The sequence below is a fragment of the Mastomys coucha genome, unplaced genomic scaffold (genome assembly GCF_008632895.1).
Source record: "Mastomys coucha isolate ucsf_1 unplaced genomic scaffold, UCSF_Mcou_1 pScaffold7, whole genome shotgun sequence".
Lineage (NCBI taxonomy): Eukaryota > Metazoa > Chordata > Mammalia > Rodentia > Muridae > Mastomys > Mastomys coucha.
Genome location: NW_022196913.1, coordinates 22,946,803 through 22,965,389, shown reverse-complemented (window position 1 = coordinate 22,965,389; position 18,587 = coordinate 22,946,803). Strand labels below are relative to the sequence as shown.

The 18,587-nt window shown below is 40.2% G+C and overlaps 1 protein-coding gene and 1 pseudogene across 1 annotated transcript in view; one reads left to right on the top strand and one right to left on the bottom strand.

Moving 5' to 3' along the window:
• The window catches only part of Vps41 (VPS41 subunit of HOPS complex), a 162,947-nt gene extending 144,453 nt beyond the window's left edge, over positions 1-18,494 (bottom strand). The window contains exons 1-2 of the mRNA XM_031359611.1: positions 18,449-18,494; positions 9,661-9,699 (exon numbers count right to left, since the gene is read on the bottom strand). Coding sequence (XP_031215471.1) covers positions 9,661-9,699; positions 18,449-18,469 — 60 coding nt within the window. The 5' untranslated portion in view covers positions 18,470-18,494. The remainder of the gene's footprint in view (positions 1-9,660; positions 9,700-18,448) is intronic.
• LOC116082716 lies at positions 14,322-15,155 on the top strand (annotated as a pseudogene).
• Positions 18,495-18,587: the final 93 nt, after the last annotated feature.

The following is an 18,587-nucleotide window of genomic DNA, read 5'->3' as shown; positions in this document are numbered from 1 at the left end:
AGCAAATAAGCTTTTCATTTCCTCCCAGCCATATGGAATAACCTCCCCAATCTTCAAGATATGCCATTCGGGTGGACAATTTCCGCCACTAAAGCCAACATAACCCTCTTTTCCTTTCTTCTCAATATCCTCTGGTGATCACAAGATCCTTAGAAGCAGGGTTTATGCCTTTTCATTGTTCTGAACTTCACCTAACAAAACTGTGGGTACCCAATAAAGACCAATCAAAACAAGTATCTGTAGTGGCAGCAGACCCAAGTTCAGTACACAGCTTCTCTGAGGTCCTCCCAATTAGACCTCCACATTCTGAATCAGAGACTAGAGACCAAAGCAACTGAGACATTACAGAAACGATAGAGGGTGTGTTACCCTTAGAGACAGAGAGGAGGGAGGAGGCTCCAAAAAGAGTGAAGGCAGTGTAAACGGGAATTATTTTATACAAATTTATAAAATGAAGCTCCCCCTCTTCTAGCAGACTACAAATCAAAGGCCATGTAAATTCAGTTTTCAAAAAACCCTATGCTTAAAATTTGCACTGTTTATGAAAAAGAACAAATTTCAAGTCCTTAAAATCACTATTTTAGCAGAGACTTCCTATTTCTTAGACATGCCTAACTGTACATTTTTTAAGATGTATAGAAATACCTTATAGCCAGCCCCACCAAAACTTCTTACAATTAAACCATTTCTACACCCATGCACAATTAACAATAACATTAAAATGAAAGACCTCTCTAATTTGGAGCCTCCTCATCCCCTCTCAGTATCTAAGAGTAACAGGCCCTCTAGGCTTCTATGAGGCCTGCAGTGGCTTTGGTGTCTAGGTTCTCATTTAGAGTGCGGAGATCTCACTGCAGAGTTGATCTCAGGGATGCCACCCTTCTCCTATGGTTTACCCCAAGGAACATATCCCAAGGATTCAGAAAAGTCATAGGCCCAAAGTCTGTAAATGAAACATATTTTCAAGGAAGTATTCAAATAACAGGGAAGAAATCCAGCAGCTGCAGTTAACAGCAGCTCCTGAGAATTAAAGGCTTGCAGTTGCTTTGATCTCTAGTCTATGATTCAGAGTGTGGAGGTCTAATTTGGAGTAGAGAAGCTGCGTACTAAACTTGGGCCTGCTGCCACTACAGACGTTTGTTTTGACTGGTCTTTATTGGCTACCCACAGATTTGATGGGCAAAGTTTAGTTCCTGAGAACTAAAGAAGACAATCTTCACTACTATCATTTAAAAATGGGAGCTGAGGAAAAAGCAGAGGTTGGAGAAAAAGTGAGAGTTGTCCAAGAGCCTACTCCAATCCACAACCAAGCAGCCATTTCGTCTGTCAGCTGTACCCTACACAATCTATATATGCTGATCAAGTATCTTAAAATCTGAGTTACCCCACTTTTAAAGGGATGATCAACATGTATTTAAGAAATTTTTGTAAACATTAAAGGCAAAAACTTTACACAAAGTACAGTATCTAGTAATATCCAATGAACGTTAGTTTTAAAAGTATTGCCAATAATGTGTGGAATGCCCCGTTTAAGCTGCAGAACTCATATCCTCTCTTGGAATTTAACATCCCAGTACACTGCCAGAATATATTACCAAATGAACAGAAATGTTTGGACTCTAGTTACTTCTTTGCTCTAGACTACTTTTAACAATAACGCATCGCCTTTGACTTCAGCTCAGGATGCAAATATACTTCACTAGCATGCTCAGGTCCTGGGGTTTGATCCTGACCATCAGTGAGGAAAAACAAAAGTTTTCAAACATAGTCTGAAACATAGTTGTGAGTCTGGCCAATAGGAAAAGAAGAGGTTCCCTGTTCTACCTATAAAGACCCTTAAAATCACAGATTCCTGCCCACATGCTTCAAGGAATCTCTGTATTACAAAGCAGAGCCAGCTGATTGGCCACCTTATCTCTTCCTTGTTCAGTGATAGGTCATCTTCACAAGTTCTGGACATAAGGATAGAAATATCTCTGGGATAGAAAACATTCTTTGTTACTAGACTAACAACTACAAACCAGATGGGTGAAATTAGTAGGCTATATAGCTGCATGCCCAGAGTCAAAATTAAAGCCAGACAGGTCTCATTTGCTTCTTCAATTATTGCCACTTTGTGGATACAGTCAAAGAATCAAACGATTCTCATTCTGACTCAGGGGTTGGGGCAGTCACTGTTTCTGGTTGATACAGGCCCTAGCTTTACCCTCTCCAAAAGAACACAAGATCACCATATCAGAAAAAGCATCCCTAACAGTAAAAGGTATACAATCAACCCCTCAGGCTCTCCACATTCCCCTCAGTCAGTGTTGCTTTTTTAACTGAAAAGAATTTCTAGACAATATATGCCGACCAGTTAGCCCTCTCCCAGCTCCTCCCAGATCCTTGCCACTCATGTTGTTTTAAATCTATATTCATTACCTGACACATCCTAATAAGTATTCTTTTTATTCTTTTTATTGTCTACTTTCCTAGTCAAACACTAGTGCAGTATAGCATCCTAGTATTCAATAAATATTTGAGTGATCAAGGCATCAATCTTGATGTTTGAAATATTTTTCCTTCCAAGCAATGAAATTATAAATTTCATTCAGAGGTCTATCATGCCATATTTATCTTTTTCATCTATAACAAATAGCAGAAATATAGTGAAAACCTTACATCCAGAAAGTTCTACTAGTTTCTAAAGGGATGATATTTATAATATTTGCTTCCAGGGGAATATTTATTCATGCCTGAATGATGCAATAATCAGCAGGGTCTGTTAATATTAATAGCTCCTTAAATAAAAGAACAGGTTTTAAATCCAAGGGCTACCTAGAAAAATGGAACACTGTAACCCCATGCTCTTTTCTCCATAGCAATCAACTTCAGAACAGGGTAATTACCATTTTAGGTACTAGTTGCTAGAAACCTGTTTATTAAAATTAATGTGTAAGAAAATCAATTTAATTTTCAATAAATGATTCACAATCTGACTACCAGGTGAGATAAATAATTTTGTACAGTGCATTTTCTGATTTAAAAATAACTTCTCCTGATTTCTCATAATGATTGGTTTTTCATGTCAACAAAGCTGAAAGGGAACTTTCCTTGTAGCTGAAATCCATAGAAGTTGATTTTAAGATTTTTCACTCAACATATTATTTTAAATAGCTTCAGCTGTCAATTCATTTTGACTTTAATGTTAAATATTAAATATTTAATATATTTAAGTTGTTAAACATACTCATGGCCTCTAAACTGTGAAAAAAACTAAACCACCTCAAAGTCATCATGTTTAGAAAGTATGTTTTTAATAACAATAACAAAAAACTATAAACATAGAGATGACAGTGATTAGCCATTCTGTTATTACACATATAGACCAGGGGCTAAGAGATGCAAAATATATTCCTGAATCTTTGTCTTAATGGAATACAGAACAGGCAAAGTTAGCCAAATCAAGTTATTCAGTTGCTTGTATGAATCACACAAGACCAACAGAGCCCTCACTCACAGAAAGCAGACCCCAATGTTTCAGCTTACATGTGTTCTTCCTTCTCCTTGGATGCCCTCTTAAAACTGATGTGTCGGTTTTTAACAAACATTTTTGATCAATAAAATTTCATCCCTGATCCTTAATCACTTAGTATAAGTCCAAATGACATCAACATTACTACCCTTGGCAAACTCTTTTTATTTGATTTCACTTTTCAAAATTAATGAAAATCAAAGACAATAGAAGACATTGTTCCTTTTTCAGATATACATTAAAATAAGAGCTTACTGAGGGGTGAGAGCAACACTGTTAATGTATGTATGAGGATATAAGGATAGGGTTATAAAATACAGTTAGGAATTATACTATTGGAAGAAGCAGTAGTATATTCTCCTCTTAGGGTCCATGACTTACTTCACCAGACATGAGTAGTTGGCTAGGTTTACTGTACTGGCATAAATCTATCCTACTGTGATGGTTTGTATAAGCTCAGCCCAGGGCGCGGCACTATCAGAGTGTGTAGCCCTGTTGGAGTAGGTTGGCCTTGTTAGAGTAGGTATGTGACTGTGGATGTGGGCTTTAAGACCCTCATGCTAGCTGCCTGGAAGCCAGTATTCTGCTAGCAGCCTTCAGATGAAGATGTACAACTCTCAGCTCTGCCTGTACCATGCCTGCCTGGACACTGTCATGCTCCCATCTTGATAATGGACTGAACCTCTGAACCTGTAAGCCAGCCCCAATTAAATGAGATTTGCGTTGGTCATAGTGTCTGTTCACAGCAGTAAAACCCTAACTAATACAGAAGTTGGTACCAGGGACCAAGGTATTGCTATGATAGGCCTGACCATGCTTCTGTTTGGAAGAATGTGGACTTTGGAACTTGGGATTTGGAAAGCCATGGAATGTTTTAAGTGGGGGTTAATGGGCTCTTCTAGTAAGAATATGAAAGACTTTGTTGCTGAGAGTGATTTGAACTGTGCAGACCTGGGCCAAGAGGGTTCGGTGAGAAGAATTTCAGTATGTGGCCTAGAGACTGTTTTGGTGGTATTTTGGTGAAGAATGTGACTGCTTTTGGCCCCTGTCTGAAGGGTCTACCTGAGGCTAACGTAAAGAGATTTATAATAATTGCACCGACAAAAGATGATTCAAAAAACCCAACACAGACTTTGCTCTCTGGTTAAGTCTCATGAAGAGCATTTTTAACAAGTATGGCAAGCTTAGAAAGGAAAAATAAAAATATATATGGTTCAAGTATTAAAGGGGCACCAGGAAGTGAAATGGAGCTGAATCGTACTTTCTAGGAGATAATAGATTAAGGGATTTTGGAGGGCAAGATCCCATCTAACTAAGTTTAGATCCAGGCATGGTGGTCTATACCTTTAATACCAAAAGACAGAGACAAACAGATCTCTGAGTGCAAGGCCAGACAAAACAGATTCTAGGTAAAGAAAAGCTTAAATCCAGGGATGGTGGTACACACCTTTAATCCCAGCATTACAGACAGAGCCATGCAGATCTGAGTTCAAGGTTAATCTACAGAGCAAATTCCAGGAAAACTAAGCTTAGGCAGTGAAGGAGTTGAAAAACAGAAAGCTGGTAATAGAATAGCGGAGGGCAGGGGGATGTTCCAGCCCAGGCAAGTAGAAGAACAGCTTTGGCCATGTGGCTCTGGTTTTAGAGTAAAAAATAGAAGTGACTACTGGGACAATTGATGCTGGTTAGCTGGAGCTAAGAAATTAGCAGTGATTAAGAAGAGACCAGCATCACTGAAATGAAATCTTCTGGGAAGTGTTTTCTGAGAGCACAAAAAAGCTGTGTTCCAGAGATAAGAAAGGTTGTCCCTCGTGCTACCACTGTACTAGGTAATGTGTAAGAGTTACCCAGGTGGTACTGGTTTTGAAGGTATAAAGGGGTCATGAAGAGCAGCTGAAGCTTGGCACTCTTGAGAGGCCATAGAAGGTTATTGGTGAAGGTGCAGCCTCAGTTGCAGTTGATGGCCCAGGACTGAAGGGGTCATGAGGATTTGAGGCTTGGCATCACGAAGAGAGCCTATGAGAAGCTACTGGTGAAGCCTAGTTGCAGCAGAAGACCCCAGTGTATGGAGATGCCAGTACCATTGGGGGATCACCAAGAACTGCAGCAGCAGTGGAGTGGATCAACCTGAGTTTAGAGTGCTACTGAAAGGAGAAATTAAGTTTTGAAAAGAGAAATTGAGTTTGAAGCGTGTGAAAATTACAGGTTAGAGAAAAACACAGTGGGCCAATTCCGTGAATGTTCAAACCTAAGCAAAAGCAAGCAAGCTGTTAGATATCCCAGGGACTGACAGGTCAGGAAGACATAAACCATAAAGATAGAACAAAAATATGCAAGGACATGTCCGGGGCCCAGACATGCAAGGACGTGCCTGGGCGGACACTGAGTAATGGGCCATCTGGTCCTCTTAGATATAGTTGAAGGTCAGCTAGAAACCCCGAATAGCACCCCCCTTTTAGGAATTTTCCGCTCTGATCTGCACAAACTACATTTAAAATAGCCAATCATGTATAGCCACACCAATTCCTTTGTTTCCCCAGACCTTTTTCCTATATAAACCCCTAACCCCTGAGCCTGGTTGTCAATTCCTCTGTCTCCTGCGTGAGATACGTGTCAGCCCTGAGCGCTCCGATATTAAACTGCCTCGTGTGTTTGCATCAAGATGGTCTCTCGTGTTTCCTTGGGTGCGTGTCTCCAGAGACTCGAGTGGGGGGTTCCCTACGGGGGGTCTTTCACTACAGAAGGCAGAGCTGCAGAAATGACACCAGCTCTTTGGAGCAGCCCAGATCATGTATAGATAGATCCCAGATATTGAAACAAGAAGCTGTAACACTAAAGTTGCCTTGGCGACCCAAGATGTTTGAGATGCCAGAACTGTGGGCTATCTGCTGAGGAAAGCTGCTAACAGAGAGTGAAACCAGCCCAGGACAAAGAAGTTTTGCAGTCAACAAAGATGAAAAAGGAGTTGGAGATCTGAAGACTGCCTTGAAACCAGACATGGAGAGGCAGAGTTTGGAGTTTGCCCAGCTAGTTTCCTATCTTGCTCTGGGGATTACAGTTGAGTGATTGGATGAATCTCAGAAGAGACTTTGAACTTTGGACTTTTAACATTGTTGAGATTGCTATAGACTACGGGGACTTTTGAAGTTGAACTAAATGTATTTTGCATTATGCTATGCTTAAGTATGGCCCCATAGATTCATATGTTTGAATAAGCCTATAGGGGCCAAGGGGTGGAATGTGACCATTTGTATATGCTCAGCCCAGGGAGTGGCAATATTAGAAAGTGTAACCCTGTTGGAGTAGGTGTGTTACTGTAGATGTGGGCTTGAAGACCCTCATCCTAGCTGCCTAGAAGCCAGTATTCTGCTAGTAGCCTTAAGATGAAGATGTAGAAATGCCTGCCTGGATGATGCCATGCTTTCACCTTGATGATAATGGACTGAATGTCTAAACCTATAAGCCAGGCCCAATTAAATGCTGTCTTTTATAAGACTTGCACTGGTCATGGTATCTGTTCACAGCAATAAAACCCTAACTAAGACACCTACTCAACAGGCTAATTAGATGGCTGATGGTATAAATTCCTACTGCACCCTTGAGGCTATCTTGCTCTCTGGTACACTGTCCAATCCTAAGTGATCAGACCTAAAAACATATACATACAAGCAATGCTTTAAAAAATGGACTCTGTAGATTGTATTTTATGTACATATAACAATAATATATGTAACAATAGTAATTAAAGAAGAGGTCATGAATTTGAGGAGTTGAGGGGGCCACAGGAGGGAAGGACAAGTGTGGGAAAATAATATAGATGTAGTACTCACGTGTGAACTCAAAAAAGTCAAGAAAATAAGACCTTGAGATAAATATGAGTAACGTAAGTTCCCATTTAATGTGGAATCTCTGGGAATGATAGGACTTTCAGGCAACTTGTTCCAATATATTTTTGAAAACTATTGTTTTGTAAATAATATGCAAGAAATGGAAGTTTTGAACCCCTGAATACAGAAATGAAAATGTAAAGCAAATACCTGTCTTCCAAAGGTCAAGGGTTACAAAAGCTGAGAAGAATAAGAGAGGAAAAGGAGAACGGGGTGAAGGAAGATTCATCAGCCTACTCAGAGATGTCTTAAAACACTATTCCTGGAATGGACAGGTTCAAACTGCATAGACAACCACAAATATTTCTCCCAAGGCTGGACTGCGGCCTGAAGCTTGATCTTGTCCAACAACAAACTCATTTCAATAGGTAACATTTGGGCAAGCAATGCTGCCTCCTGTTTATGTTAAGCAGCTTAGGTTTCCTGGGATAGCAACAGCAGAGGCTCCTAGGAAGGCTGGAGGACCTGGGGACTACTAGAATTCTGAGTGCTCTGGGTGGATGGCTACATCCTTTCCTGAGCTCTGTGGATGCACAGCTGTGAACTTTCTTTACCATGCTGTCTTATCCAAAAAGAGAAAAATCAAGTTTCCTGATCCAGTACTCAAGTACACTTTACATTTCTACTTTGACACTTCCCTTTAGGACCAACTTCTAACGAATGTTTCCCGCTTCCTGCTCAGAAGTAGCAGCATCCAGCACGGCCACCTCTGGTCCCAGTCTCTGTTAAGTGCAGTCCTTGAGATTCCTTGATATCTATTCTATCCCTTGTCAATATTTTCCCACGAACAAAGGCTAAATAAAAGTCACCATGGATGGCTTTTAGGTGACTCTGTTGCCAGTCTCCTTCATCTCACAGCTCTGTTACCAACCCCGAGTTGGATCTTCTGGTTTCATGGCTACTTATTTCTCCCATCACATTCCAGTATGTATTATTCCCTACTTTCTGTCTCTCCTGGAGGGCTTTTCTATGCTTTGCTAACTCACCTTGTTATTCCATCTAGTATCTTAAGGATATCTGAAAAGATTTAGATCTAAGTGGCTTTCAACATCCTGTTCAGTGAGATAAAATTCTAGCAAGCACTGCCTAATTCTGCACCAATGATTCTGGGCATTCAGAGTTCTAACCTTAGATTTCTAAGCACAACAATGGTAATCTGGACTGCTCTTCCATACCCTATCAGAAGTTAACAGATATCTTTTCCTATTTATGAACAAATTCAGAAATGTGGCACCTGGAGTCTCACGACACTAAAAATCCTACAGTGAAGTGTTAAGAGCCAGGACTAGAAAATGTTGTAATATATATGTTGTTGTCTGGAGGTTTAAAACCCATTATTTCATAGGAAAAGCAAAATCCATATAAAAATATGCAATGTATATCAACCAAAGATGAAGAAATTATCACAGATACTGTCACAGTGGTAGAAATTTCTTGCAGGTTAGCAAGATACATTCTCACTTGCCTTCCCTAAATGAAATGTTAAAAGAAAACATGTCACCTATTAGTCTATCCATACAATTTCTATACTAATTAATTTACATTATGCTCATCCTATTTCTTATGCAGAGTTTTAAAAAGGAGTATTTCAAAGCAGTAACAATTTTAAAAGAATGATTTTATTCCCCATGAGTTATAATCTTTAACTATCCCTAGTAGTTTTCGTTTAGATAAATGAGCTATAACTTCATTGACTCAAGAAACATTATGGATAGGTGTAGTGGGCATAGGGTATATGATCATTTACATCCGTGAAAAAGAAAATGAACAAGCTCTAGGAGTGAAGTGTAGCTCTAGGGTGAGACACATGTCTATCAAATGTAAGGAGTTGGGAAGAATCTTCAAAATTACAGGAGAAAACATATATACTGTAAAACCATAATGCAAAAACTGTGAAAACAAGCAGACTTTAATGGGTGTGGACTGGTTTCTAAAACTTTTCATTGGTCTTCCCAGCATGCATAGCTGCAGGCGAAGACACCATTCAAGACAACAGTCCATGGCGTAGTGGCGATAGCCTGTGCCTCAGAAGATGAAAAGAAACAGCTTGTTTTTCTCTCTATTTATGTTTAAGCCAATCCATTGGCTGTTTTAAAGACAACTGCCATGCTAGTCCCTCAGACCTTTAAAGACCTGTAAAGGATCTGCTTTACAGCCCTCCTTTTCTAATGCTTTAGCCCCTGAGAATGCCAGGCTTTGCTGCCAAGCACGCCTAAGACAGCATCAAGGTGAATGACAAGCCTGCATGCTCCACCTTACCTCTGACTCATCTGTAGATTCTTCAAGAGACTCCGTTTCCTGCAAGCACAGAGGAGAAAGGGGGTCAGAAAAGAAAACACATTTGCAGTAGGAGAGTCACTACACCCCGCCAGCTTTTCTGGAAAAGTCATCTGCCAACTACATTTTAGAGGGTTCCACATGCTCAACTTAAATACTCCTTGTACAACTTCACACCTGGCTGGCCTGGAACATGGTGGGGGGCCAGGGGGGGAACAATGACAAATGACACTAAGATATGACACTAGTGGAAATCCATGTGGCAAAACTTCCCTGATAGTACAGGGGGAAAAGAAACCACCACATGAAATGAACCAGTTTTTACACTAAAATCTCTTATGTTAATGAGCCAAAAGTGCCGGGCAGTGGTGGAGCACACCTTTAATCCTAGCACTTGGGAGGCAGAGGCAGAGGGATTTCTGAGTTTGAGGCCAGCCTGGTCTACAGAGTGAATTCCAGGACAGCCAAGGCTACACAGAGAAACCCTGTCTCAAAAAAAAAAAAAAAAAAAAAAAAAAAATTGAGCCAAAAGTACTGTTGCTAAAAGTTTGGAGAGAGATTGGTGGGAAGGGGGTGGCTAGTTTGTGTTTGTTTACTGAAACAGGTTCTGACATTTTCCAGGCTGGCCTTGAACACTAAGTAGCTCACGAGGACCTTGAATTTCTAATCATCTTCCTCTACATCCTAAGCGATGGTATTTCAAGGCACCGCATCTGGTTTTATCTAGTGCTGGAGACTGAACTCAAAGGTCTGGGTATACTAGGCCAGCACTCTACACCTAAGCCACATTCCCAACTCTAGAACGATTCTCATCAAAAGGAATCTCCCTCCAGTGGTACTCATCAGACACGATATAAACCCTTTAATAAACCAGTAACTCTAAGACAGATTCCTCTACTTACAACAGTTCCCTTCCTGCTAGACAATGAATCTTGCTGCTCTGGAAGAAACAAAGCAAAAAGAGAAAAAATGGACTTGATCCCGCTAATCTCTCACCTGTCCACTGAAAGGAAGAATCTGCTGATGTCGTGCATCCTCAAAGAGGTCAGCAAAATGAAGATTTACTTAACGTACTTATAGATATCAATAGCAATAAAAAGTTCCAGCTAATATGCTGACACCGAATGTAAGCATTTTACAATCCATGAGATAAACAAAGAGAACAACAAAAGAAGTGGGGTAGGAACATTCTAGACCAAACATTTTAAAGAAAGCCAGATGCATATTATACTCAATTCAAGACAGATAGCAGCATATATGTAAATTTGATGCTCAAAAACAGCTTTATTTTATATGTATAAAAACTTGGAAGAAGGCAGATAACTCCTAGAGGAACCTTAAGTTTAAGTCTTAAGGAAAATATAGCTCTTGTCCTTGAAGACCATGTGAAAAATAGAGATGTTACTTTCAAGACTTTTACTGTGCATGTGTCCTTAACATGAGTAAAACATAAAATCTTCTCTGAGTGGTTACAGTTTGTTTTATTCAATGTGACTCAGAATCTTAGAACTCTCATTAGTTTTGAAGCTGCAATCCTCCAAAACAGGTTATCTTACATCTGCAACCCACACAAAAAAGAAAAACAACTAAACTAACCTTTCTACCATTGGCCACTGGTTGTCCAGACAGTTAATGGCATTTATCCCACCTACTCCTCCAAGCCATTTCTCCTCTGCACTAGCCATTCAATTCCTGGTTTTAGTCTTCTTACTGCCGTCATCTATTTCTTGTACACACACATTGTACTTTTAAAATGAAGTCACTATTCTAACAGAATAGAGGGCAGAAATCATCCAAGTAAGCAAGACTCATTACCCACAAACATCTCACCTAACAAAACACACTGGGAAAGCCTGCCATTTATAAAGAGGCTGAAAGAAACTAGGTCTCTACACGGAAAAGAATAAAAGTAACTCAAAATGTACAAAATACCCAGGTAAGCCACAAAATCCTGAAGCTCCACATAGAAACCTTACTTAACTCTGGCCTTGGCATTGATTTCTTGGCTATCACACAAAAAAACTGAGGCTTCAGATGTCCAGATAAATAAGCAGCACTGCATTAAACTAAAATCTTCTGCATCACACAGCAAATAATACACAAAGGCATTGGGGGAAAAGTATCTGTCATATACCTCACAAAGGGCTAACTTTCCAAGCTTGCAAAGCATTCACACAACTCAACAGCAAGAAAACATACAACCTAATTAAAAATGGACGCAAAATAGACATTTCTTCAAAGAAGACATTAAAAAATGGACAAAAGGTACATGAAAGGTTCTCAGAATCTTTAATCATAAAAATGCTAATCAAAAACACTCTACCATTTCAGATAAGTGTAGGATAGCTTTTACAAGAATGACAAGGATGAGAAGAACTGTAAAGGTCCTGTTTACCCTTGTATTTGCAATAGTAAAGAGGGAAATATCAAATATGCAAACATAATAAAGCAATGATTTCTAAACACAGGAGTTTATAAAAATGAGTTAATATGAACCACAGGACACAAAGTGACAGACATGTAGAAATAAGTGTTCTAATGAGCTCAGGTACAAAATAAAGGCCAGAGCTGCTAAGGGTATACTCCATGAATTGTAAGGATTTTTGCCAGACAGCAGATTATAGTTATAGAAGAAATGGACAATCCCAAGAACGGATAAGTGTGTCTTCATGTTTCACTATGGTAAGCATACACACACGCGCACACACACACACACACACACACACACACACACGCATTTTAGAGTATCACACTGTATACCTTAAACATACAGTAGAAATTGATTTTATAGTTACTATTCTGACTTCATTACTAACCATCTATTATATACCACTCATAATAGTAAATGGCTTACCATCTCTATGTCTCTGATACAGCATTTCATCATCTCTAACCTCTTAGGCCAGGCACAGAGACTGAATTTAGTGGTTTCTAGAATGTCTCTGATCCCTGAGAACCCTTGATATTAAAAAGCACTAGCAAAGCAAGCTGTGACACCCATGCCAAAAACCTCTGTCTAGATTCTGATTTCCCACATCTCGAGGGTTAAAAACATATCTCAGATCTAGAGTGCTCAAAACATGTTTGGTTACTCTTCCAGGAAAATTAAACTGAACCTAAGAACATCTTTTTAATGTAGAATACACTCAAATATACATACTTAGTAAGTGGGGAAGTGTCCACTCATGTGCCTCATTAAAACAATGTAAATCATCAACCAACAAAGCTGGTCCAGATCCTTAAAGTCCAGTTTCACACTTCCCCCCACCAGAAAGAATGCAGTGCCAGAACCTGAGGCCTCAAGGCTTGCAGATCTCAGGGATGACTTGGGTTGTGCAGTTTCCATCAGCTGGCAAAAGCTGAGAATGTGCTTTAGGACTCCACTTAGACCTCCGCTCGGCATTAGCACCAACCACCTGAACATATCTACAGTGCCATCCATGTTAAGAGCGCAATGCATGATAAACATCAGGTATGAGCTCAGTATAGTTTCTTAGCTTCGTTCTTTGACCAATCCTTCTACTTAATGTTCTAGAGACAAAGAAGTAAATAAAAGGCATAAAAGTGCAAACCCAAGAAACAGGACTGAATCACGAGAAAAGTTACTATTAAAAACTGCATGGTTTTCAACATTTTTAGTCTCAAAAAATCTCATATCTGAATCCCAAAAAAATGTAAGCTAAGACTGTGTTGTTCTGTGTATAATAAGTCAAGCTCACCAGAACCCTCCACAAATATTGTGTGGCTTTATGTATATAGGACAGAAGTAAAATAGAGATTTTCAGGGCAATGTAGGAATGAGGAGTTATCAGTAGATAAAGTAGTTTCATCATGTAAAAAGCTCCAGAGATAATTGGTGGGGATAGCTGCACAGCAACCTGAATATAGTTAATCCCATTTAATAATATACTTATGACTAAACTGGGGAGCTTCATGTCCAACTAAAAACTGGGGGAAGGGGTGTGTTTTATTTTTTTTTTTTGTTTGTTTGTTGGTTTGGTTTTGGGGGATGGTTTGTTTGTTTGCTCACTTGGCTGAAGCAAAGGTAATGGGCTAGCGTATATTCACTAACACAAATGGAAAAGCCACATACACCCTAGGCATCAAGCTTAACTATAAATTCAGCAACTTACCTTTCTTTTCCAAACCAATCCCCCAAACTCAAAACATCTACCTGAAGAACTTCACCTAATGCTCTGTGTTGGCCCTGAGATACTGAACAGCTGCCATCTAGGATTATCTTCCCAAAACACAGATCAGACTGATGACTGGCAACCTCAAAGAACCAGCAGCGGTCTCCTAATCCTCAGTTTGTGATCTCCAATGAGATTTTCCTTGGGGTATTCCTTCCGCTTAGCCCTGGCTCAACTCCACAGGGATCCCAATGGTCTCCATCTTTAAGTAGTTAGTATCTCTGATTCCAATGGACCTCAATGGGGACAACCTTCACAGTGGTCTCAGGCATGTGTCCTGCTGCTTCAACCTGAGCTTCACTGTCATGACTCTAAATCCATGGTACCAACCTGAGACTTAAACTTGGAAAGCACTGGCTACTTTTAAATATTCACTTTCCTTTACAGCCCAACCTTGGTTGCCCCAGCCAAACCTGGATCTAGATGATTAATCTTTGTCTTATGCATATATTAACTATTTTGCTCTCTCCACCAGCCAAGCAAGATGCCCAAAGGAAAGAAGGCGAAGGGGAAGAAGGTGGCCCCGGCCCCCGCCGTCGTCAAGAAACAGGAGCCCAAGAAGGTGGTCAATCCTTTGTTTGAGAAGAGGCCCAAGAACTTCAGCATTGGGCAGGACATCCAGCCCAAAAGAGATCTAGCACGCTTCGTCAAATGGCCTCGCTACATCAGGCTGCAGCTGCAAAGAGCCATCCTCTATAAGCGTCTCAAAGTACCTCCTGCCATTAACAGCTCACACAGGCCCTGGACAGGCAAACAGCAACTCAGCTGCTTAAGCTTGCCCACAAGTACAGGCCAGAGACAAAGCAAGATAAGAAGCAAAGGCTACTGGCCCGTGCTGAGAAGAAAGCTGCTGGCAAAGGGGACGTCCCAACTAAGAGACCACCCGTCCTCCGAGCAGGAGTCAATATAGTTACCACCTTGGTGGAAAATAAGAAGGCTCAACTGGTGGTGATTGCCCATGATGTAGACCCCATTGAGCTGGTGGTTTTCCTGCCTGCCCTGTGTTGAAAGATGGGGGTGCCCTACTACATCATCAAGGGAAAGGCTAGGCTGGGGTGCCTGGTCCGCAGGAAGACGTGCACCACTGTTGCCTTCACACAGGTTAACTCGGAAGACAAGGGTGCTCTGGCTAAGCTGGTGGAAGCTATTAGGACCAATTATAATGACAGATACTACGAGATCCGTCGCCACTGGGGAGGCAACGTCCTGGGTCCTAAGTCTGTGGCTCGAATTGCCAAGCTGGAAAAGCCAAAGGCTAAAGAACTGGCCACTAAATTGGGTTAAATGTACACTAAGTTTTCTGTGCATAAATATAATTACAAAGTTAAAAAAAATAACTATTTTACCCTAACCATTTTAATATATTTATTTTATAACAATAAGTCTTAGAGAATAAATTTAAAAGCAAAACAAAACAAAACAAAACAAAACCTGCAGAGGCACTGAAGTACAGACAAACATCATTTTTATTTTATATACATGGAGATATTCATATTCAGATGGACTGTGCCATCTGATAACCTGCAATAAGGATGAAATTCCCCTAATTTAGAAGATGCAGTAGTGGAAATCAAAACAAAAACTGTCTCATCCAGCCAAGGACCAGATGGTTAATTTTGTGGCTGAGTGGAGAAGATGAAAGCAGGCGGAGGCCAAGAGGAGGAAGTGTGGAGAAGGTGATCCATATTACACATGAATTACTAACATCCCAACATTTTAAATATGATACAATGATATACACAAACTCTATTGAGTAGAATTCACAATGTGGCAATTATGAGTGTTCTCTTTCTATGAAATTCACTTTTGATTTGAAAACTACAATCTCCTGGGGAGATATAGACATGAGTAAGCTATGGTCCTCATTCTGAGGACTCAGCATTCTGTAGGAGACAAATACACCACCAACCAGACTTCAAGCAGAGTGTTATTCATGAGAGGTCGGGACAAACACTGTTGGGCATCTGTGACTATGAAAGCCACCTATAAATCGTTCCAGAACTAAGCAAAACTGCTGGTTACAAGAATTCCAGGCAGAATTGAGGCTATTAGCTTTCTGTGAACTATAAAACAGAAATGTTACTTTTACAAAGTACTTTTTCTATATCAGCAAAATCAAGGATTTCATTATGACTTAAAGACATCTGTTTATCTCTACTCAAACAGTGACTTTAGCTTTAAACTGGGAACATTTTTATAGTATGTTAACTCAGTGCAGATGTCACCATTTGGGCTATTCATAAAATTAAAGTGGAGACAATCATCAAAGAACAGAACAGTCAGGAAAGATACGTCAATGAGCTTAATTTTGTGCTATTCATCTTGGGAAGGAATTTTGCATTTACAGGACAGGGTACCAAGAAAATGCTCTGTCTCCCTCTGTAATTTGTCATGATAGTCCATTTAATACACATGTCAACCCCTAACGTACTCAGTAGGAAGAAAAAAAGATGTCATAGTTTCCAAATAATATTCAAGGTGCCAAAATATTAGCAGCACCAATCCAGACCCAAAAAAAGGAAGAAAAACCTACTCATGTTTAAACTAATGATATAAATATTACTTATGTATATATTTCAAAATAGCATTTTTTATGAATTCATAAAATGATTTATGAATGTTTGCTTCTTTCTGCAACAGACAGTAGACTACTGGTCTTCCTTTAGGCTACACTGACACCAATGGGGAAGAGTGCTCTTTCCAATAGCATCTCAGCTGTTAAAACACTACAGCAGGAATAAGCACTAAACAGAAAAACATGAAGATGATAAGAGCTAACTGCACATCATAAAGTTCATATGTATATTTCATACATATTCATATATAAAATTTAGACTTAGGATCTTCAGCACACTTTAAGAAACAAAGTAGTGTAGTGAAGAAAATGTGAGCCATGGAGACAGGACACTAAAACATTACAGATGTAAGCATGAGACAGTTCAAACTGACTGCATTTCAATCCATTTGTCTGTAAAATTCAATCACTTAATACTATATTAAGCATCAAGCAATGTCACAATATCAGTCCTCAGGGCTGAATAAATTCTTATCATGTGGCAAGCAAAAGTGAGACTATCCAAGGAGAAAGGAGAAATAAAAAGTTGAAGACATAAGTATTACACAGAATATCAGAAGGTGGCTTCAAAGACCGAGCAGGGAGCAGCAACCGGAAAGCACAACTGCACAGAGACATGAGGAAAGTGAGGGAGAAGGCCTTGTAGACATCAGAGATACGAAAAGGACCAGTGTGAGCAAAGGATCTGCATGGGAACATGCCTGGCCTGGTTACAGAACAGCAAGAAAGGCAGTGTGAGACAGAGTGGTGTACAGAGTCACAGAACAGAGGAAGAGGCGGCTACTCAAGGCCCTTTAGGGTAATTACAAGATGGGCACTGTTTTACCACAATTTGGGACAGGAGGATTTGGGAAATGGAGGCTTTATATGACTTCTGTATCAGAATAAATATTTACCTCACAGAATTCTTTTAGAAGGACCAAATGCCATGTATGAGGATCTCTTTAAGCTCGAAAGCACTGTACAGCTGTGAATCATGTTATCTGCCTAATTTTCTACATTTTAACATCAGACAGCCTTGGCAAACTCCTCTTCAGCATGAGTGGAAATAGAAGGCCTACTCCATATTTCTATCACACTGGGTCTAAGCTAAAAACAACCTGGACGTTTGTTTTACTACAAAACCACATCTGTATTTCAGCGTGAAATGGAAATGCTCAATGTGAAAAGCCATCTTGCAGTAGTCAAACTACGCAAGGTCTACTTCGAAGGCAAATTCTCTTTTCCTTGGACCTGCACTGCAAAAGACAGTTTACACAAATGATGATAAGAGACTCTTGTTAACACAATGACAAAACCCAAATTTTTCCTTGTCAAATTCCTTAATTTTTGGCATAGTTAAAATAAAGCACAGATGTGAATGGTAAAAAGTCCACAAGTAAATGTCTCTTAGGACAGTAAACAGCTCATCACCATATGTCTCAAGGAACATCACAGAAACTGGCAGGCAGGCCATTTAATATATAAGGGGGAAATACGGTAGATGATACATACATAGATATGCATATACATACACATATACTTATATGTATACATACACACACACATATACTTAAGGAATCTCTTCCAAGTTCTGCTCTGAGTCTTCTATTTTGTCAGTTGCATTTAATTTTGTCCTTTGCCCTATATGTGTGGCTATCAGAAAGTTTGTATGAAAACAAGGCAATAATTTCTACTCAGCACCTCAGTGTCACTTTCAGCTACAGCTGGATGTTGCCATCTAAGTCTTGTGTCAGCAACAGGAATAATCCTTAAAGACTTGCATAGCAGTCCACTCTTAACTTGCCTTCTTCGAAAAATTCCATTTAACATAAACCAGAAGGGCTGAGCCCAGGCAAGGCCGGCTCGGACCGAGCGGGTGTGCAAGGCGCTATCGGCGCGGAGAAGGGCCGCCCCAACTCGCCCGGCCAGAGCTGCCACGTTCTGGGCGCTCTGCGTCCCAGAACCCCTCATTCCGGTCTCCAGGTCCCGGCTGCCCCGAACTAGTCCTGCCAGCGTTTACCTGCTCCTCTGCTTCCGCCATAGCGCAGCCTGAGAGTCACATGACATACCCGGAAATAGGGGAAAACAGGCCCTGGGCCACAGCCTACTGGGAAATGTAGTTTTTCCCGTATACCAGTCTACTTCCTTGGCCAGATTTC